Source organism: Trichoplusia ni, chromosome 18, assembly GCF_003590095.1.
Source record: "Trichoplusia ni isolate ovarian cell line Hi5 chromosome 18, tn1, whole genome shotgun sequence".
NCBI lineage: Eukaryota > Metazoa > Arthropoda > Insecta > Lepidoptera > Noctuidae > Trichoplusia > Trichoplusia ni.
The window spans coordinates 8,218,192-8,240,925 of NC_039495.1; the positions used below are offsets into that span (position 1 = coordinate 8,218,192).

Genomic DNA, 22,734 nt, shown 5'->3' on the forward strand with positions numbered 1-22,734 from the left:
ATATATAATAACTAGATGATCTATTTGTTTATCATACCCTTACATCTTGGAGGAGAGTCGAGGAGTCAACTAAAACACGAAACAACATGGCGTCAAAGGTAATAATAATATTTTAGGAATAAAATCAGTGTTAACATAAAATAGTGATACTATAATAGCCCCCTCGTAAAGATAAATATTGCTCACGATTATGATGCAAATATCTTTACGATTCACGTTGAGAACGTGAAATTGAAGTGAAAATATGGTAAAGTAAAATATTTACGTGACTATAAGGTGGAATATCTACAAGAAAAAAACAGTGTTTGCATGAATGTGTTCGCTATGTCCATAATATACCATACGGGTTCTCCAAGTAATTGGTTTTTAAGCCTCTAGAATCTAAAGTCAAGGGTCTTAAGATACCTGCGCTCTACCAGTACAAAAACTTAACAAAACTTTAATAATGCTTCTATTTTTTTAACTCTATATTCCTTATTAACAGCAAGGCGACGTGAAACTCATCGACCCCTCGCAGCTACTGCGTCCGGAGCCGGCTTTCAACGACAAGCCGATTGATGCGTTCCGCGACTACACGGTGGACGACACGGACCCCATCAGGGAGCGCGTGCGCAAGACTTACTATGACATGCACACTAATGTCACTGTGGAACTCGTTAAACGTGAGTAGGTCATGTGTTGAGGATCTGAATGTGGCTTTCCAATACTCCTTAAAGTAAGGGAAATAGCTTAACAACTTAGGATCCAGATCTCAGAGTGAAGCTAGATTGTTAAACAGCTAAGGTCGTTATCGCACTGATGTTTTACGATCGTTGGACATACGCGACATTTATGACGCGAAATTCTAGTGATAAAATAATCATGTGCTGACCTCCTACATAAAGGCAGACCCAGAACAGATCTTTGAGTTAGGTATGATACAAATATGCCTCACGTTTGGCGTATCTTGTTGGTGCATGAAGAATTCAGATCGAATAGACCAATCGATAGAAGACGCAGATCACGCAATACAGCGGTTTAGGCTTACTCAGTAAGAGCCCATTGGGAAAGTGACATAAAAATAAGTGTAGTATAAAAACACCTATTAAATATCAAGGTTAATCTCAATACTGGACTCGACTATACTCTGTATACTATACTCATAGCCTTAGCACCCGTTTCAGCTAATTACAAGCGTAAAACAATGTGCCTTTTTTGTATTGTGTACTTAACTACCTTCCACAGAAAAGAAAGAAAAATGGCTGAAGTTCAACACTTTCAAGAGCACCATCAAGGATGCTCTGATCAAGTTGAACGAGCTGGTGGACGAGTCAGACCCTGACACGAGCCTGCCGAACATTGTGCACGCCTTCCAGACCGCCGAGAGGATCCGCGCAGACCACCCTGATGATGACTGGTTCCATCTTACTGGACTCCTCCATGATCTGGGCAAGGTATGTTAAATATGTTTCAATATATACTAGCTGACCCAGCAAAAACGTTGTTTTGCCGAATATTTTTTTTTTCTAGTTGTATGTATTTTTAATGCCACATTATAAAAAACATAAAAACAAACAATTTCGTCCAAAAAATAAAATATTTTTTTTAGTGTGAGCAACCCCTATCACGGGGTTATCATTAGGGGTATGAAAAATAGATGTTGTTCTATTCTCAGACCTACCCAATATGTATACAAAATTTCATAAAAATCGGTCGAACCGTTTCGGATTAGTACGGTAACTAACATCGTGACACGGGAATTTTATATATTAGAAGAAGATTATTTCCCTAATTACTACCTCCATCCTGAATATCGGTAATTCAACTTTTTTGGACTTTTAAAAAATTCACTGAAAAACAGTAATACCTAGATGCATCTGATGAGACTGGAAGCCGATCCCAACATAGTTGTAAAAAGGTTAAATTTAAACTAAATAAAAATTCGTCGAATTGGTAATTTTATGTTTATAGCGAAAGTCTTCACATTTCCTAAGATTACTTGTAAAAATACAGACAAAGTTGAGCGTAAATCCTAGTATTAATAAAATAATTGACTCTCCTCTGATAACCTCTCTTTAACGAGCTTGAACTTTTAATTGTTGATCCATTGATATTAATGACACTGGCTGGAATTTTTAACGTTTTTTCATGTTAGATTTGTTAATTAATATGTTTTCTGCCGAGAAAAGGCTTTTGCCAAGCCCTAGCATGAAAATCAATAATTGTTTTTTTTAAGGGCCGTGAAATCGTTTATCGTCTATCTTTGATGGTTTTGTTATTGTGAATTGAATCGAATTCTTTTTTGAAGGATGTACTTTAAAAAGGTATTTAAAATATTCCTTTCCCAGATTTTTTGATGGATTTTCCTTTGCCAAGCACTTTAAGAATTAAATCTTGTTCATAAATGTATTTTTCTCCAAAATACATATTTAACTTTCCTTCAACCAGTTATGGTAAAATTGCAAGCGATGTATACGTTTAATTTATTAAGGTGATGGCTTTCTACGGCGAGCCCCAGTGGTGCGTGGTAGGAGACACCTTCCCCGTCGGCTGCAAGTGGGCTAACTCAATCGTGTACGGCCCGGAGAGCTTCAAGGACAACCCCGATACTTACAACCCTAAATATAAGTAAGATTACTGTGAAAAGTCGATATTGCTGCTATAATGATCGAAGGAAACTATTAAGTTACAGATAATTGATGTTACGATATTATAGACAGTTGCTGCTACCTTTTAAATTGCCAAAGAAGTCTGACTCCTGAACTGTTTTTTAATATTTTTTATGAAAAAATAAAGTGTCGCTAAAACGGCTTAAGAGATACAGTCTGGTGACAAGCGGCTGGACAAACAGACAGTGGAGCCTCAGTAATGTTCGGTTTACAATTTACCAACATTAACATACTCGCTAGTCACACCATGATAATGCTAAAAAAACTACTCACCTAATAGGATTTTAGCCTTAACATTTTTTATAGTATCCAAAATCAAATTTAATGCCATATCCACCCCATAGCACTGAGTACGGCATGTACAAGCCGCACTGCGGGCTGGACGCGCTCGAGATCTCCTGGAGCCACGACGAGTACATGTACCAGTTCTTGAAGCACAACAAGAGCAAGATCCCCGACAAGGGACTCTACATGATCAGGTAACTAAGACTTAAGCTTAGACGGATTCACGATTTCACGCCGAAGTCCGAACCCACTAGGCGCATCGCGTCGTTCCCCGTTTAGGACAAGCGTTTGGGTGATCCACAAATGTTGTCCTGAGTCTGGGCGTCTTTGTGCGTGTGTCTTGAATGTTTGTGAAACCCCCGCGACATAAGTAAATTCCTTAATGCGGGAGGGTTTTTTTAAATAATAATAAAGAATTACTGACGCGTATTTATGTCGATCCAACTGGAGTCCTTAATCCTGAGCCGACGCGTCGGCGGGGTCGTAAATCAAAGTGCCATAGTCATAGGGAAGATAGTACCTACGAAACAATCTTAATCGTTGATAAAGTTCTGGTAACAAATAAACGGAAAAACTCTAGACGTGTTAGGACATATATCCCACCATAGATGCGCCACAAGTTCCTGTTTTCTCTTAAGAACAATAAAATTGTTCTTAATTTTTTTGGAAGTTAAACAACTCCATGTTCATGAGCTCTTGTGTAACAATGACAATAATATTTACTAAACAGTTCAGAAAACTAAAACGTGCTTTGCCTATTAATATTACATTCTCTCGGTTTGTAATACGAGATATATGTAGGTGTTTGTGATCCACACATGTGAATAAAAGAAAGTTATCAGTATTAATGCCATTAAAGTATATGTCACGTGTGGAGATTGTCTTACTATCCCGAGAGCACGCCCGCAACGCGAACTATGTTAGGTTATTAGAAACTAGCTGTTTCCCGCGACTTCATCTGTGTAGTTAGGAAATAAGATATTTTCTCGTAATTAACCGTAGCCTATGTGTTAATCCAGGGTGTCAGCTAACTCAATACTAAATTTCATCAAAATCGGTTCAGCCGTTTTGACGTGAAGAAGTAACAAACATACAAACTCACAAACCTTTGTAATATTAGTGGGATGTTATTTATTACATTCAATAATCATTTAAACGATAACTAATTAAGAGCTTGCTTATACATGTAGACTGACACATTAAGGGTCAATTCTCAGTGAAAGAGCAGCGGCCGGCAATGTCTTTATGCAGCAAAATAAGACAAGTAATTTTGAATCTTATTTCGTTAGTTATAAGGTTGCAGAGGCAGTTCGGTCATTTGCCCTTATGCTGCAAGTCAACGTAGCTTTCAGTGTGCACTGACCCGGCTTATCCGCCGCCAAACAACTTTTAAATCGTAGACAGTTGAAAGTTGTCACTATAAGGGTATTGACGGTAGCATGAAGTCAAATACTTACAATCTGAGGGCACGGCAGTGCCCCTGCCAAGTCTCGAGCAAAACGGGCACGGCCGTACCATCTTTTCTCGAAGCGATTCGCGGCTGTTTCGCCCCCCCTGTATCTTCGACGTGGACAAAGCTAGGAGTTTAGCTTTTCGGGGAATAATAGTAGGCATTAGAACAAGCTTAAGTTCGAAATTACATGCCAATTGAATTAATGGTTTAGGAGTTACGGTCGATCAAAGTTACACCATTTTGTCACTCACTGACTCACTGACTCACTGACTCACTGACAGATCATCAAAAATCTAAGGTACTTCTAGCAGACTTAGAAACTTCAAATTTTGCACCAAGATAGGTCCTTAGCCACATATAAAGGAAAAATTATAAAAACATTAAAAAATAATATGCCATAGAAAACAATTTTATATTTGCGGTTTGGCAAGAACATTATGTATGGATTTTGACTGCATTGTTAACTTTGTTCGTTGTTTAAGTACCTATTCAATTGGATGAATACATACATAGAATAGAAAAGAATAATATAAATGTAATACACAGACTATCATTAATACAAATTAATACATAAAATTCATAATTCATTAAATTAATAAAGCTAAAACTCCATTGTATTGCGATAAATATTGTATGCGCGCTCGATAGATGGCGTTGTACGTGTCTGAATCGCGCTATGGTTTCGTTACAAAGCGCAGTCTAAGTAGTACTTCAGAATAATTCGATAATTTTCATTTGATAGCGCCACCTGTCTATGAAAAACCATTTCGAAACTAAAAAATATTGTAGTGATAATTGATATTCGGAGAACTTTACGTGTTATTTAGTTTAGTTTAGCTATAGTTTGTAAGTTAGTAGATATATGTATATATATGCATATATATATAAGTTTAAGCTTGTTTACATTAGAAGTAACGAAGTCTCAGAGAAGAAACAAAAGAGATAGAGATAGAGAATGGGTTCTAAGCAAAGCAGTAGCTGAAGTCCTAGAAATTATGACACCTAAAAAAAAGAAAGAAATACACTTACAAAAAATAAATGAGATCCCACCAAAAACATTAAATGTAAAAAAATGCCAAGTCTCTCGATGCAGTCTTTCCATCGTAAAAAGTTTTGAGATCTCATAGAAGCCAAGTCCTATTCAAAATATTTTGTAGTTATAAATCAACATTTAGTAATTGTATCAATAGTTTTCTTTATATTATAATTATAGTGACTTGGCAATGAGCACAAGAAGAAACAAATAAAACGGCATATTTGTAGGAGTTGAAAGTTACACACACCGCATGCGTAAACATTAATATCACAAAATTAATTTTCTTTTGGTTTATCCGTGTCGTCCCAACCGAATTTCGGCAACGGCAGTCAGTCTTAGTGTACTCTCGATTCATTTACTTTCATAAAGCGATGGCCCGTAAGGTATTCTTAATTATTGTATTGGAGCATGTAGTCGGTAGTGACCATCATGATTCACACATAACAAATAATCTGATCACTGGTCTCGTCAGTAACATTTGCACATAATTCCAGGCATCAAGCAGCTTTTAATTTGTGCTCATTGCCAAGTCACTATAATTATAATATAAAGAAAACTATTGATACAATTACTAAATGTTGATTTATAACTACAAAATATTTTGAATAGGACTTGGCTTCTAAGAGATCTCAAAACTTTTTACGATGGAAAGACTGCATCGAGAGACTTGGCATTTTTTTACATTTAATGTTTTTGGTGGGATACATATTATCAAACAAAGGTAGATTCATAAAAAAATACTTAAAAAAATTATATTCGGAACCGAAAATCAAAATCGGACGTGTCTAAATAGTATTTATATTTACTAGGCATTGTCCGCGGTTTAGGCTGCCAAGATTTCGGTTATAACTGCAAAATCTTTACCCCCTTAAATACGGGTAACAGTAGTCTACTACATGTTAATCCAATACGTCCATCGAAATCGGTCAACCTGTTTGAGCGATAGCGGGTTACAAACACAAACTCCCACAGACTTCTATAATATTAGCGTGATATATTCAACTATTTCGTTCTACTTCAGATACCACTCCCTGTACCCATGGCACGCTGGCGGCGACTACCGCCACCTCACCAACGAGAAGGATGAGCAGATCCTGGAGTGGGTGCTCGAGTTCAAGTGAGTATATAATGAAACGAATGAGAATTAGGTATATTTGTGTATTGTTAAGAAATAAGTTTGCTCCTAATTCATTTTTGCAACTGTCAGCATTGAAATGTCTTTAAAACCATTTTTGGGTAGTTGTTTATTAGAGTTTATGTTGGTTAAAAACTTCCGAATGTTACTATCCTTTTCACCAAAAGTGTAAAGCAAATTGAATGCCTAATTACGCCAGAAAAGTACATAACACTACCCAGAAAGATGTCAAATTAAATTGTTTTTGGACCATCTTCTGGTAACATAAAAGTTCTGGTAACATAATGGGTCGTTTATCATTTCGGATTTATGACTCTAAGCGCTGATGGTGGATGTTCCATTTTTTTGTTCTAAGGGCTCTAAACAATAGCAAAAATGTCTATTATACCTTTGGGAGTAGGCTTCATCTATACCTGCCTACATATAGCGCAACTAGAGGCATCACTGTAACGTTTTGACAGAGCCTGGTAAAAGGCCTACTAAAAATAATAAAATAAAAAGACTTTACTGAAATAAAATTCTTTTCACAGTAAATACGACCTCTACACTAAGAGCACAAAGGTCCCTGACATCGAGGCTCTCTGGCCTTATTACGAGAAGCTGATTGAGAAGTACATTCCAGGAGTCTGCGAGTGGTGATCAGTTATCACCAATCACCAATATAATAACCAAAAATTGTGATATATTTTATTTATCCATCATTTGTGTACCTAAAATTATGATACGGGTTATGAAACTATGAATACAAAAGCTAATTATTATTTATTTTTAGTTTAATATTAGTTATCAAAATCATGTACTTACTGGTTTGCTAAATTTGTTTATATTCATTGTGATTTATTTTTATTATACCGGATTTCAAACAGCCGAAATAATGTTTATTTTATTCGTACTTTTTATATCTTTACCCCAATAACTGCTGTGTCAGTGTATGCAGTTACAAAAACTTTAAGAATTGTGGCAGACTCAATTAATCAATCTGTTCAGTTTATCGCGATTCACTCCTGGACTCCGATTCTGCTATTTACTAGCAATTGAATTAAATTTGAAATTATTCCTATTCTCTTAGATATTTTGCCAATACAATAACTGGAAGTTAATTATATTGACCTTGAGTGTACCGTCCCGTAATGAATTTTCAATGATTGTGTAGAAAAATGCTTAAGAGAATACGAAAATTTTCATTTTAAGCCAAATTTCATTCATTCATCGGTCATTGTAGGTAGCAGAATTAGAGCCCTGGCTCAATTAAATTAGCCTTTTCACTGCTTGGCATTGGCCTCACAAAGTTGGTCCACGACAACCGGTACTCTGCCTTCCACATCGAGTCCGAGCCAGCTAGCTAAGTTAGGACACCCAACCTCCAGTCTAAATTGAAATAGGGAACCATACTGTATCATAAACTATTACCCTATCCCGCGAAGCATAGAGGAGCATTGCTATTGTTTTAATATTGTAATTGTATCATTTGACGAGGCAGACAGAATCCTCGAACTTTTCCCATAACAAGTTTTAACCGTAAATAAAATTAAGATTTTCGTTTTATATAACTTTTATCTCGAAATACGTGATTTAGCCATGTATCTGTTATGTTTTTATTTCACTAACAAGCATTGAAGGAGAGATATAACCATAATATTTACTTCAGTTACTTAATTTAACGAGACGTTCACTGATTAAATAATAACTCATAATATTGGGTTCTGTATCAGACGTATTTTCATAGCTCATCATCATCGTAGCCTTTTCCCAAATATGTTGGGGTCGGCTTCCAGTTTAACCGAATGCTAGACTGTTAAGTGCGTACCAGTAAGCATAGTCTAAAAGAAACACTGCTGAGAAGAGAGATGCCGCTCTGGTTTGGGCTGTCACGATGCCACAAACAATAATATTATTTTAAGACGTGGTATTAGAAGCTATTATACCTCGAAAGATGGTATAATTGGCATAGAAGAATATTGGAGCCATAAACATTAAAAATAAGGTCGTATACACAAAAAGAAGAAGAAATATGGGAGTGGTCTCTTTCGCAGCAGTAACAGCATCGTTACTTTAACATTACCTACTAACAAATATTTATATTTGTGTCCTACACAATGTGAGCTATTTTTACATTTGCTGAATGACTTCCTTATTTATTTAGATGGGTTTCACTATTAAGGTCGAGGTGATCCTTTTATGACCTCACGTCAATTGATGTGTCCGTAACAAATCTGTCTTGTAAGAAGGTTATCTGTAGCTAAGTGTGGCGAAAAAGGGAGCAAAGTAAAATGTGAACCCAGAAATAAAATAGACCAATTTGTTTCAAATACTGGTCCTTATCGTACGAAGATTCAAAGAATCTCATTTTGGTAGTTTCTCATATCCTAGATGACCACTTATGACGCGCAATTCTACGTCTTAACCAAAACAAACCTTGACCTTATTATAATTGCGCGCAAGTCCTAAATATACGCTGAACAATATCCCTTTAACGTCCACAATTGTCTAAAGGAAGTTCACAACAACAGTGCTTTGTGCACCAGCCCACTATCAGAAACGATGCCAAAAATACGTGTAGAATCCATTGACAATACTGAGCTTTTATAGCAGCAGATATTTGCTCCGTTGTAGAAGCGAGATGCTGACACCCAATGAATAGCATTCTGTCTCGCCCAAATAACTGCCCAGAAGACTAAGAGCTCCGTGTCATGTAGCGTACTGCCTAATTATATGTTTAAGAATATTTTTTACAACAAAAACAACACAGTTCCAAAAAAACCTACGGAGAACAGCTTCATGAATTTTTATGGGAACAAATGTAGCTATTTTAAGTTAAATTAAGTAAGAAATATAGAATGCAGGGAAACATGATACAGAAGAATTGAGAGTTTTTGAAATTAGTTTTTGTAGACATAGGCCTCTTGCGATTCTTTCTTTTTTCTCTCTCATTTCTCTCAAAGCTAATATTTAATAGTCCTTCATCGACATGCACATGCAACACCCTCGCTATGCATCCCTAGCGTAAATAATCTAGGATGCGTTTTGGACCTACTGGTACAGATTGAACTTCTATGTATGACAGTTTTGCATCTTTATTCTATTAGAGCAGGCAATGTAAAGCGTCCACTTATGAATTTACGCGTATATTGGCACGTGTAGAAGAACAAGGAACATTGTTATCATTCTTAGGCGTTGTTCTATGACGTTTGTCTTTTATTTATAACTTAAAAGATATAAATAAAAGACTTTATTTTAGCCTTTTTTTTCAATAGATACAATTATTTTTCATTCACAAAGCTTAGAGCAGTCTTTGTCTTACCTACATTATTAAAAAAAAAACCCTTTTAAGCATTTTTTTGATAATAAAACAATAGTGTAAAGACAATGGCGGTTAAGCAAACTGTACGAATACCAGTCGGGCACACTTTACACTATTCAAAATGTTGACTGTGGTGTAAATACATCAGTGTGACTTAAGCACGTGGTATATCTTTTCATACAGCCATCTAGGGTCAAACAGTACTAATAATTAGTTAATTAACGTCTCATAATATTCCCGGCAGAAATTTAATTAAGACTTCGCGGACCCCCAATAACAGCCAAATATTGAAATGTTATCATAATAAAATTAATTTGTAATTACATCGTTAGTACGTAATATTTTCGCGAGATTTTTTATCACATTACGCTTAAGCCGATAGCCTGACTTACTCTTTGACCTTATCTATCTGTTATCAATTAACATTTAAGTTGTGCACAGAATATCTTCAGCACATACTGTGCCGTTGTGAATAGCTGCGACAACATGAAGACCAAACCAGTGAGTGAACTTCATTTTATTTTTAGTTTGATTTGATTTTTGAGTGATGAGAAAACGAAAAAAAATATTTTAGGTTTTTTTTTGCAAAGAAAGGCATTGTTTTTGCTTCAATTTCAGTTTTAATGCCTAACTAAGTAGTGATTCCGCAACATTATGTATTGAAATGAGTGGACTGTATTTTAGTTATTAAAAATGCTTAAGGAACGCCTCACCTTTATCCCAATTTCCTCAATATTCGAAGATTGCACGTCCTCCACAAGTTTTATTTTTATTCACCAGTAAATCTTAATTGTGGGGTCGTAATTTTACAACTACCTGCCTATGAGATTGTTTCCAGAACAAAAAAATGAATTGCCAATTAATCGTAGTGGAAATAACTTATTTTTTCTTGTTAACCAAAGAATAAAAAGCAACACTTTTTTCGATCAATTTTTAAATTCGTGTTCATTACAAAGTAAAAAATAATCCAGACCATATATCAAGCGCTTATCCAAGTCTAAAACGAGAAGGGAAACGGATCATTACAAAATCTCAGTGGATCAGCCGACGCCACTTATTCTTGGTCCTCATTTTAAATCTGCACGTGGAGTTACAAGGTCTGTTTACATAACAATGAAGCCTGGTCCCCAGGAGTCCCCGGTGTCCATGCTGGACCCGTCCCTGCTGCTGCGACCAGAGAAGGTGTATGATGGAAAGCCGGTGGACGCCTTCCGGAACTATGATGTCGATGAAACTGATCCCATCAAGGAGCGAGTTAGAAGGACTTATTATGAAATGCATACGAAACAGACAGTGGAATTCGTTAAAGGTCAGTGAAAAAGAATATGAAGAATTTTTAACTCAGCTCCTTCCTATTGTTGAATTAATAGTCTATTTTATAACACGAGTAGGTATAGCAAAGTAAATGAGACCTAATTTAGACTATATTAGACAAAAGCGTGTCACTTGAATCAAGGAAGATATCAATGGTTTTTTAAAGTGATTAATTAATGCAAAGTAAGAAAGTTGGAATAAACCTAAGAATCGATTCTGTTACATGAAAGTATGAAAATGCGTTGAATTCGACTTGGCAAAACCTATCTTTTTACCATACCTTTCTTAATTCTTAGGTCGGATGGCCGACTGGCTCCAATTCAACCACTTCAAGAGCACCATCAAGGATGCATTGATCAAACTGAACGAGTTAGTGGACGAATCAGACCCTGACACGGATCTGCCAAACATCGTGCACGCCTTCCAGACCGCCGAGAGGATCCGGGAGGAGCATCCCGACCAGGACTGGTTCCATCTCATCGGACTCATCCATGACCTTGGAAAGGTAGATTTTATTATATTATGATCTAATCTTCTCCTTCAGTCTTTCAAGAGCAGATTTAGAAGATCGGAATACAATTTTGAACGTATTGCATTTTTCTTTTTTTACTGCATCACTGCGTCACTTAGTTTTTGAGTAATATATTATTTTGTATATGAGTTGAAACGTGTGCATGTGACTTGAAACATGATTTGATTGTGAAACTCGCCGTGACTCAAGGAAGGTGCGGGACCCGTTCTTTAGAAGAAAAAAATGTAGCAAAAACGCAGATTTAAGTACCTATGGTAAACAAATCAGAAAACATTTAGATATTTGAAAGCAATGATCTCATATTTATTTACTTTCCAGGTAATGGCTTTCTACGGTGAGCCACAGTGGTGTGTGGTGGGTGACACATTCCCCGTGGGCTGCAAGTGGGGCCCGTCCATCGTGTACGGAGACGACAGTTTCAAAGAAAATCCCGATACATACAACCCTAAATACAAGTAAGATCCCCCAATTAAAAAATAAAATAAAAAGTGTATATCGACCGCAGGTAATTAACGTGAAATAAAAATCCCTTAACCGGGACCCGTGTAATAAAAAAAACAGTTAATACGCATAATAAGGCGCTGTATTTAATAAGAGTTGATAAAATTATTTCTTTCTTCATGAGTCTATTAAAATTCCATCGAATTGAAATATTAGCACCTGGAGATTATTGCAATGTAACCTTTTCCTATCTTATTCACATAAGGAATGTCTCATTTTAGCACTGAATGTGGTATGTACAAGCCAAACTGCGGCTTGGAGGAGCTGATGATCTCGTGGGGACACGACGAGTACCTCTACAGGGTGCTCGTACACAACAAGTCCAAATTCCCCAAGGAAGGTCTTTACATGATCAGGTACTGGGAACTATGTATTTATAATTCCTTCAGTAGTCACAAAACTTTGAGCTATTGTGTTCGCCTTTGTAACGGGCATAATATTTGAAAACGATTTCTCACAAATTCATACATTCATATTATAAGGCAAAAGTGTTTGTTTGTTTTTGTCCTGTTCACGCTAAAACTACAGAACCGATTTTAACGAAGTTTAGTATAGAGGTAGGTGGTACCTTGGGTTGACGCATAGGCGAGTTTTATTCGACTTCGTTTTTGCAGCTATAATCGAGTATCGACCCTCCGTCAGCTACTATGAAATGAGATGAATAAACCCTAATATTTATAATACTAACAATAGTTTATTTTCCTGGTAGATATCACTCCCTTTATCCCTGGCACGCGGGTGGTGACTACAAACATCTACTTAAAGAGGGAGACGAGGAGATCAAGAAGCACGTCCTCGAATTCAAGTAAGTAGAGATGAACAGAGAGAGATATAGGTAGTGAGAGATATTTGAACAAAACAATAGTTTGGAAAAAACATCTGTTTGGCAAATATTGGATACGCATTTTATTTTATTTTATCTTGTAAAGTGGAAACCGTGCTTAAAAATCTCGTGTGACGTCACTTACCAGAAAGCCTTTTGTGATGTTACTAGCCCCCACTACTATACATTACATCATTTTAAGTGCTTTTAATGTTCGTTACTTGTTAATGACGTGATAAAATGAAAAATACGTATCTAATATCTATGCAATTCTGTCTGTCGAGTGTCGGACCATACAGTCATACATAATGACTTATTTTAACCAAGAATGGAAATACCAGTTTTAATAACTTATAGATAGACTCATGATACATTTGAAATGTTTACAGCAAATACGACCTGTACACGAAGAGTGCCGGTGTACCTGATATCGAAGCCCTCTGGCCTTACTACGAGCAGCTCATCGAGAAATACATTCCTGGAGTCTTGGAATGGTAGAATAAGTTACTAGATTACGCCTGCACAGTACATTATGTAATTAACTATTTAGTCTACCAGACAATTTAACTTAAGTACCAGACAATGTAATGTAATTTGTATATTCTTATCCACTTTTTTATTTTCCTACTACACGATTTGTAGGAGAATTCTAATTTAATAAAGTCAGTTTTCGAAAGTCCATTCTGCTATATAAATTGTATCGCAAAATCTTTACTTTTTAAGAAGTTATTATTTTAGTAAATTGACTAATTGTAATGTGATATTGTTAATTTGTTGTACGTTTCTTTTTTTAAGTAATATACTTTTCAACGAATGCTTCACGTTTCATTTGATCACCTTTAATTTACACCTTAAATTTGATGTATTTTGCACTTTACGAGGCTTTCGACACTGTAGTGTGTTTGTGTCTATTACATGCTTACGATATTTCCTCATCAATTCTATAAGAATAATTAAATGGATATGTAATTACTTCCATTAGACTTGAAAATTAGTTAAATGAAGTTTTATTTTGTGCCTGAGTACAATATTACTTATAGGTTTCCACAGGGCAATACACAGGGCTGTACCCTTTACAACTACTATACATTGCAACAACCATTCTGTATACTCTAAGCAAGACACAGGGAGTTCTAAATTATTGAAATCAAACAAAAACATATAATAAATCAGGAACTTTATTTAAAAGCTATATTTACAAAAATACATTTTTTATCTCAAAATACGTAATAATTAAACTACTAAGCATCAACAACCAAGTCGGAAATGTAACACAGCGCGCATGTTACCTAAATTATATCTAAATCACTTCCTCCCGTATTAAACAGCACAAAAAAAGTCAAAAGTTTTTGTTGATCAGTTGATCAGATATGGTTTTAAGATTAGAAGAAACTGTTTGTGACCTTGTGTATAGTAAGTAAATTTTGAATATTGGGTACAGTAACTGGTATTCTGGGGTTGTTAAATTATAGATTTATTAATATTTTTTCTTGTGCTGTATAATTTGGGAGAAAGTGTGAACAAAAGTAATATAATATCTAATATTGACCGATATCGAGACACACGCTAAATAAAACAGCCTCGTAATAAATATCAACTAATATTTAATCACGTTTCATTAGCTTGCGTTTATCATAATCATGCATCAACACATAAAACATTCTTAAAAACAAACACATACACAAAACTTTCATACAATACTTCATTCAAAATCAAATGCTAAATAATTTACTATCAAAATCGATCATGATTGTAACTCCAATTCATTTACAAAATGTCACTTTACAATACCTATTCAAATGCAATGAAATTGAAAATACCTACAAAGATAAAATAATTCCATACTTAACCGTTATGGCTGAAATCCAAATCAACCAATGAAATTCAATATTCAGACGCATGCGCAGATCGCTTTAATCTTTTTGGCTAACAATGCTGTGCTGCTATTGGCCAAGATACATGTTTTTGGTAATACGTATATTATATATTTTTTATTATTATTACATGGTTCAATTCCATAAATGCTCCGTAAGCCGAACCTTATAATTAATGGTCAAGCCTAGCTTTATCTGCTTACAATATAAATACACAATCATGGTATATTCAAGGCCATATTTTCAAATCTTATACAAGATACATCAAAGGCAAAGGACAAATTTTATGGAATGTCTAATAATGAATACTAAAAGGTAGCTGGATCTTATTATTTTTAAACATTAGTATACTTATTAAAATGTCAAAGTTTTAATAATGGTATTTTTAAATGAGTTGCTAGCTGACTATTCATAAGAATTGTAATATGCGAATATAAGGCCTTTTTTCCAATATATAGAATTAGTTATTATCACTTCCTTATCCAAAAATAGTAAAATTTAGTTGTGTTAATTTTCAGTGACTGACAAATCCCCGATTGTTGTTTCTTTTAATAGACCTGTGCAGTTAGCCTTTGCCAAGTCTTCTTGAAATTTATTATTTTTATATCCATCTAATATCTCTTAATATCCTTCCAGTTGTTGCCTCCCTAACATTGTAACGAATCAGTCTTTATTATGGAAAGACGGCTTCACACCTAAGGCCGAAATCAAGGCATTTTTATATCACTAAATTTAGCTTAGCATTAAGAAATGGTCATTAAATATTGAACCTTATTCTAGAGCCAGTACAACTCATTTTTGTTTACATTTTTGGGAGTAACTTTTTGATACTTTGTCTGTATAGTATTGATTCAAGAATAGATTATTTGAATTTAAGTAATGAATGCATTCAAATGAGATCTTTATTCACCTAAACATAAGACTCAATTTTCCACAACTTTAAGATTTTATTTTAATTTTTCAATATTCATCCCAAAAAGGCTTAAATCCATAGTTTAATAAGTGTTACCAGTCCAAAAATATATATAAGGCAAATGTTCACCAATATAACAACCCGTTTTCGTTGGAATATTTAAGCAAATTTTAGCTTATTTTTCAATAATTGCATTGTTCCGTTTAACTTTTGCATTACAATTTTTAAGGCATTATCAGCAAAAATGTTTTCGTGTTTTAGCATAGTTTTTGGAATATATTTAGAGAAAATATAAATCACTACGTTTTTATTAACATGAATGGAATATACCTTAATTATTATTTGTTCACTACAATGAGTAAATATATGTACCTTTCATTTCTCACACAGTAATGGCTGGTATTAAGTCTCACGCTATCTCCGTCACTTTAAGGTGTAACGTGGCGGCAAATAAAGATTAGTGTTGCAGTATCCGGTAGTATACATAATACTATATAACGTCCGATCACATAAATCCTCTTTTAATTATGTGTTATTGCCATCTATCGGTAAGGCGAGTGAACTCGATGACGCTTTCAGCAGATGTCACCACTTTTGTATTAACTGTGTCGTGATTTGTTCTCTAATACCTTGCGTTAAGGTCGTATTTGGTATATCTACGTCTCAAAGTGCTTGTAAATGCTGGTGACGTAGGCCATGACCTGCTGCCAATCCGGTCTCTCCTGTTGAATCATGTCTTGAATGTTCTGTAAGGATATTTCTTCAGTTAATATTATTATGAAGTTAGTAAATATTTTCAATTGACGATCCTTATAAAATACCCCATTCAACTTTCTTACTTCAAAAGATAGGAAACTTTTGATTTATATTAGACTTGTTATGTCATAAAACAACATGGTTTTTGAACTTATTGAGATAAGTCATGTATTATTTCCACAAATCGCTCAAATTTATGAAAAAGATAAGTCTAAGCAGCGTGACTTTTTCAAAATAAATATCATTAAATCAAATTTGAGTAGTGTCTCGCTTGTCATCATACATATCGATACGTCTCGATTGTATAAAGATCATTTACTTGCATAAGCAATAGACTTAAACTGTTAGATGAACTTAATAATACGGCAAAGTTACCAGCGTGGTGGGTATCCCGACGGACTCAGCAGCAGCGAAGGCGACGGCGAAGTTAGTGCGCTTGTCGTGCGGCGACAGCGAGGAGTACGCGATGCGGGCCTCGCCTAGGTACGAGTGCAAGAGAGCGCACAGGGCTAGGCCGTCGTTCCAGGATGAACTGGGGGTGGGAGAGGGGATTTGAATTTCATTCAGATAGCACTAGTTAGGTCAACTGTTTTTTTAAGTAGGTCTCCCGAAGTAGGAATTGAATCCTTGTATCGCGGGCAAAAACACCCTGACCCAGGACCAGCATTAGTGGACCAACGCAAATTTGGTACCTTTAATGATATATTAAAGGTACCAAATTTGTGATGGATGTTTTTATTGAATAAATCCTTTGGGTGTTTGTTAAAAACTGAAGCTTGTTCACTTAGACAAAACCAAATAAGATTATTGCATTGTGTTGATGAATAATTGTTATTAAATTACATAAATGTCAATACCTGAAATTGGTAATATCAATGTTGTTGTATCCTATAGTCTTCTGCTGGCACCACTTGAGCAGCGCATTGCGTTTCGAGCCTCCGTTCTTCACTTGCAACGCGTTCAACGGGTCCTTCCTCTCACCTGGTTTGACACAAAGTATATTAACCAGAGAAATATATTTGGGGGAAATTCCCAAATGTGTTTTGGTTTTGGGATGAAATGGTATATGCGTTAATGGACAAGTGATGTTTAATTTGGCGACATTTATCATGCAAACATGTAGTAGCAAGCGCTACCTACCGTCCTTTACGGAGACTGTGGCACTGAGGAGTCTATCCTAAAATCAGCTACAGGAGTTGGGGCTTTGGACAAAGTGTAAACGAAATTTCGACTAGCAAAAAAGAACATGTTTAAAAAAACTCTGTTTCAGATTCAGAAAGTTGTCGGTGCAATCTGCATACTGTAGGTACCTGTAAGTTCGATAATACCGAAACGGTTCACCTTACCTTACCTAAACCCGGTTTCCACCGCGAAAGGGGATGATAATGAGAGACATTAGACGGAAATGGATGACTGGAACGGTCTCCTTTCAAATAGAGATTTTATGCTACTTTAGCCATTAATTCCCGCTACAAAATTAATCCTGATTTGGAGAAATCAGCACTATTGCTAAAGTATAAAGAAATCTCTCAAAAATAGTCAAAACAATTTTGCTAACTTCATTTCTGACCACTGTATAATCTCTAGTTACTAGTTTAACGTTTGAAGACTTTATTCTGCCCGGTCCTTTCGCGATGGAAACCCCAGACCTTTACAAGGGTACAAGTACTCACATATATCTCCGTAGCTGTTCCGCCTGACGAAGGACTCGATGGCCTTCTGCTGCAGCGAGTGCAGCGCGCGCTGCTCGTCGGGGATGTTGGCCTGCGCCGCCGCCGCCTCTGCCCCGCGGGTTAGGCACAACGTCAACGCAAGCACAGCGACCGCTTTGTGATATCGGACTCTACTATGTCCATGTACTTGTATGATTGGTTTGTTTTCTAAGGGTTTTAACCGACCTCAAAAGGTATATAGATATTGTACGACAATCAAATAGCGTTTTTATGTAGGGAACAACATAATTGAATTGTTAATGGCAAAAAAATATTAGTTAATTTTGAAGTCGGTTTGCAAATTTCATTCTAAAGATTCTAATATCCATGATCAATATCAAATTGTTAAAAACTACTGGTCTATTATGAAGTGTTAATACTAATTATGATGTATCAATAAGAGATGGTGGTCTCTCACCAACGTCAACTCTCATTATTCAGGATTGATAAATTATAATTTTGAAGTCATGACATGAAATAAGGTTCTATTAATAGTTAAGTACAAGGAAAGTATGATTCAAGATTTTTCCGAAATTCTGAGATATATCACAAAACTGTCGATGGTAGGGTACATGAGGGAAATATTGACACAGTCCGATCGTGTGAATATTTCAGTAAACACAAACATTGCGAAGTGGCACCGTTACCCCAATAGGTGAACTCCCATAAGAACCCTCTCCAATAGAATAAGATTTGAATATAATTTACACCAATTATCCTTTGTTTCCCAGATATAGTTGTGTTCTGTATTGTGCCGGTTTTCCTTTGTCTAATACAGTCACTTGTATCTATTAAACTTTCGTAAATCAAATAAAGTTGAAAATGGAATTCAACAGTTAAATACGTTGAACTCGTCGATTTTGCAAAGGAACTTCTTTAAACCGGGTGCTAACGTGGTCAGCAAAAACAATTGATACTGCATTAGGCAAAGGAAAAATACATAATTTCGTGTCATAAAAAATGGTATCGCCTGACAGTGCATAAATATATTTCCATCTCTTTTTTTTTAATCATCATTTAATAAACAGTTTACTCATGAGTATTTATCGGGATAGCCCGACGAATAGACTCGCAACCCCGTCTCCTGTTAAGGACTCCGGTTGGGTCCGAAACTAGTCGGGTAATCCCGATAAATACACGTGAGTAAACCGTAATTAAACAAATAACTTATAAACATATTGAAACACTACCCAGACTTGACCATTATCACTGTTTGTTTTTCGTTGTCATATAGAAGGTGTATAAAATAAAAGTCTAGAGGCATGCATGATGTACTACAGTAGTTTAATAAATAAATTAGTAATGCCGCACACAACATATATAGTTAATAGGCAAGGGTTGGGCTATGCGCCGCGTTCATGCTGCCATGCTGGAAAAAATAAGCGACTTTCATGCGATTATATGTAGCCGGGGACGGACGACTTATCATTTCTTTTTTGGTTTTCATAAAGACCTATTCCGCTACGGTCTAGGTCGACATTCAAAGTTATTTTAATTAACAAAAGTTTTTTTTGATCAAAATATAAAAAGCCGTATTTTAATTAAATAATAGTCATAATAAAATAAAATAATAATCACATTAATAAAGAGAAAATCATTTTAACACATGCCGCGCATTAATAGTTTAACCATGCATGTTTATATAACTATTTTCAGTCTTTATTTGGAAAGGAGCGAGAGAGCGCTCTACAAGTGCAGCGAACTATCTCTCTTCCATAATCGTAGCAGACTCTCTTTGAGAGAGCTGCTGCCACTCTAGCAAAGAGACATTTCTACAAACGTTACATTTGTTCTTGTATTGTTGACTGTTGGTAAAATCACATTATTTCGGGTGAATCTGATCCAGACTTCATCGTTCTAGCCTTTTCCAAACTATGTTGGGTTCGGCTTCCAGTCTAACCAGATTCAGCTAAGTACCAGTGTTTTACAAGGAGAGACTGCCTATCCGACTGGCCTCAACCCAGTTGCCTAGGCAGTACGATACCCCTTATTTAAACTGGTTGTCAGACTTTCTAGCTTCTGACTACCTGTAACGACTGTCAAAGATGCATGAATAACAGCAGGGACTCGATTTAACGTGCCTTCCGAAACTCAGAGAAACTCGTTATGACAAAGATGGTCACACATCTGACCGACCGTATCAAGGTTAACCAGTGCATTTAAAGCTTAGCCACGAGCTACTGCGTCCGGTCCATACATTCGAGCGTTTTCCATTGCCGTCGATTATAGAAATGTCACTTTTCTAGAGAGGTTTACACGTAGGTATTATTTATTCGGAGCTACTTATCAACATCTAACAATAAGCAACTTATTATATATCTATAATACAGTGTTTGTATGTGTACTAACCGTTGGCCGCTGGTGAGGCTCTGTTCCCGCGCGCGGGCGGCTTGCAGTATGACGTCACGCCGTTGGTGGCGCTAGTGCTGTCCGCGATGCCGTTCTTAATGGTGCTTGTTGTTGATGTCACACAGGCTGTGGTTTGCTGTTCATAGTACTTTTTGTTAGAAAATGGCGTTATCATTTTCTGTCTGGTAGTTTAATAAATAATATTGGATACGTGTTTTTTTTTTGTCTAGCAAACTTAAATTTATCAAATACAGTGAATGGAACTTCGCGTGACGTCATTTGTGTGTATCAATTTTGCATAGTCGTGACATTACGCACAATGTAAAAATATGTTCTGTTATATCTAATTTCTTTTTCAGGGATATTCTAACTCGCAGAAGTGTTCATAAATATTAGCATTTTGCCATCAAAAGGCAGAAAATACGGCTGAATTACGAATTAGTTTTGAATATTTTGTGTGAATTATTTCGTGCCAGCAACAAAGAACAAATTCATATGTCAGTATATACGTGTAATGGCAGTTACTTGTATTAGTTACCTGAGGCCACTCTCCTACGGGTGTGGAGGCTGGCGACTGCTTGGCCGCCTTCGCCGCGTTCTCTATACTTTCAATGAGAGATTTAACTGATAAACGGGAATCTTGGCGACTTACACCTGCAATTCAAAAAATATATAACATGGTTTTGATAATGATAAAAACGCGTGTTGCATTGAATTGAACCAGGAATTTTAGGTTCAAAGGTTTTATTTTAGATCTGTCGGAGTTTTCAATTTATTCTTACTCAAAATTCCTATAAAATTTTCTTGTTACGTTTAAACTTGATCTGATCAAAAACTAGCTCAAAATAATTACTCTCCGCTTTCCTCTTTATCACATATCACATATCTACTTTTTTTCATATCATTTATCACACCCTTATAAGGTTAAACTTAAATGTTGTCTTTTCGAATAATTCCTCGCACTATACAAAATACTAGCTACGCCAGCAAATTTCGCGAAAGTGTCTTGTTCTTTGAATTTATCTTTTATACAAAATCGTCGTGATTCGCTAAATTGGTATTTTTTTTCAGAAATTCCCTATAAATATTAACATGACATAACAAGGTTCGGTCGTCGGTATCGGTTTATCTAGTATGATATGTTTTGTATTTACCCTTAGTCCTCCTATGCGAGGCAGCCGTGGCCATGATGTCCTGTAGCGAGGCGCTCGTGAGCAGCGGCGGCGGAGGCGGCGTCTCCTCAGACCGCGGCGGTATGGCTGCAGGTTATACATTATACACATTAGGTATAGAACTAATGTTCTTGGAGTTAGAATGGATTTGGGTTGAAGGAGTCTGGTAATGTATCCAAACAAATGTGTTTTTTATGAAGTTTCTTTCGTATTGGCCGGGACTAATTGTGGTGGACAGTCGTAGCAAAGTAATGCCTTGTGCACTACTTGATGAAATCATTTGGTAAGTAAACAATTTAAATTTTATCAAGTTTAACATAAAGAAACTGGTTTGGATTTCAGTACATTTCTATCGAGATAACCTTTATTTCATTATACTGAAAATTGCTTTTTATTCCAATAGAAAATAAATAATACATATATATTGATTTCAGCATCCGATAACTACCACCTCAATCCCGGTACAAAAAACTGTGCTTCATAAGCCGTCAAACCATGCGTAAACAAACTGTGTATATATTGTAACATGCTTCAACTATAAAAACTAAGCCCGAAGTACCTTAAGGCAGTAGCCATTACTGAAGCTAAGAGCAAGAACAAGGCTATTGAAATCACATATTCAATTTATTCCCAAGGACCCTGTAAGTGAAAACAAAGTGACTGGACGAAACAATAAGCTTTTTGAAAGACCTGCGTAATTTAGAACAAATGTTTCATTCATCAAAGATGCCCTCATCAAACAGGTCCTACATCAATACAAGTATTAAGAACAATGACGACGCTATCACAAGCTCAAACAATGGTACCCCACCACCGTGTCACCGCCACCTCATGAGTAACACACGACACTTTCATGTTTCCATACATTTATACAGTTATTTACATTTAAGTTCACACACTCGGACGTTTAGGGTTCCGGTCACAAAAGCG

General features: G+C 35.9%; 3 protein-coding genes across 3 annotated transcripts in view; 2 read left to right on the plus strand and 1 right to left on the minus strand.

Moving 5' to 3' along the window:
- LOC113502908 (inositol oxygenase-like) lies at positions 1-7,240 on the plus strand. The gene is made up of 7 exons (XM_026884661.1): positions 1-98; positions 485-662; positions 1,225-1,433; positions 2,471-2,607; positions 2,993-3,127; positions 6,444-6,539; positions 7,088-7,240. Exons 1-7 carry the CDS (start codon positions 87-89, stop codon positions 7,194-7,196), a joined length of 876 nt encoding a protein of 291 aa, XP_026740462.1. The 5' UTR covers positions 1-86; the 3' UTR covers positions 7,197-7,240.
- A 3,012-nt stretch (positions 7,241-10,252) lies between these two features.
- Positions 10,253-13,843, plus strand: LOC113502943 (inositol oxygenase-like). Its single transcript, XM_026884702.1, has 7 exons — positions 10,253-10,359; positions 10,990-11,167; positions 11,469-11,677; positions 12,023-12,159; positions 12,427-12,561; positions 12,915-13,010; positions 13,418-13,843. The coding sequence occupies exons 1-7, from the start codon at positions 10,345-10,347 to the stop codon at positions 13,524-13,526; spliced, it is 879 nt and encodes a 292-aa protein (XP_026740503.1). The 5' UTR covers positions 10,253-10,344; the 3' UTR covers positions 13,527-13,843.
- Positions 13,844-14,188: 345 nt separating this feature from the next.
- LOC113503151 overlaps positions 14,189-22,734 on the minus strand; it is a 31,806-nt gene continuing 23,260 nt past the window's right edge. The window contains exons 18-24 of the mRNA XM_026884970.1: positions 21,787-21,891; positions 21,171-21,286; positions 20,633-20,768; positions 18,245-18,352; positions 17,429-17,552; positions 16,947-17,103; positions 14,189-16,561 (exon numbers count right to left, since the gene is read on the minus strand). Of these exons, the coding sequence (XP_026740771.1) occupies positions 16,472-16,561; positions 16,947-17,103; positions 17,429-17,552; positions 18,245-18,352; positions 20,633-20,768; positions 21,171-21,286; positions 21,787-21,891 (836 nt within the window). The 3' untranslated portion in view covers positions 14,189-16,471. The remainder of the gene's footprint in view (positions 16,562-16,946; positions 17,104-17,428; positions 17,553-18,244; positions 18,353-20,632; positions 20,769-21,170; positions 21,287-21,786; positions 21,892-22,734) is intronic.

Coding starts and splice junctions, on each gene's coding strand:
- LOC113502943 (XM_026884702.1), top strand. Junction 11,168..11,468: donor GACAGTGGAATTCGTTAAAG/GTCAGTGAAAAA, acceptor CTTAATTCTTAG/GTCGGATGGCCGACTGGCTC. Junction 12,562..12,914: donor GAAGGTCTTTACATGATCAG/GTACTGGGAACT, acceptor TTTTCCTGGTAG/ATATCACTCCCTTTATCCCT.
- LOC113502908 (XM_026884661.1), top strand. Junction 663..1,224: donor CACTGTGGAACTCGTTAAAC/GTGAGTAGGTCA, acceptor TACCTTCCACAG/AAAAGAAAGAAAAATGGCTG. Junction 1,434..2,470: donor TCCTCCATGATCTGGGCAAG/GTATGTTAAATA, acceptor TAATTTATTAAG/GTGATGGCTTTCTACGGCGA.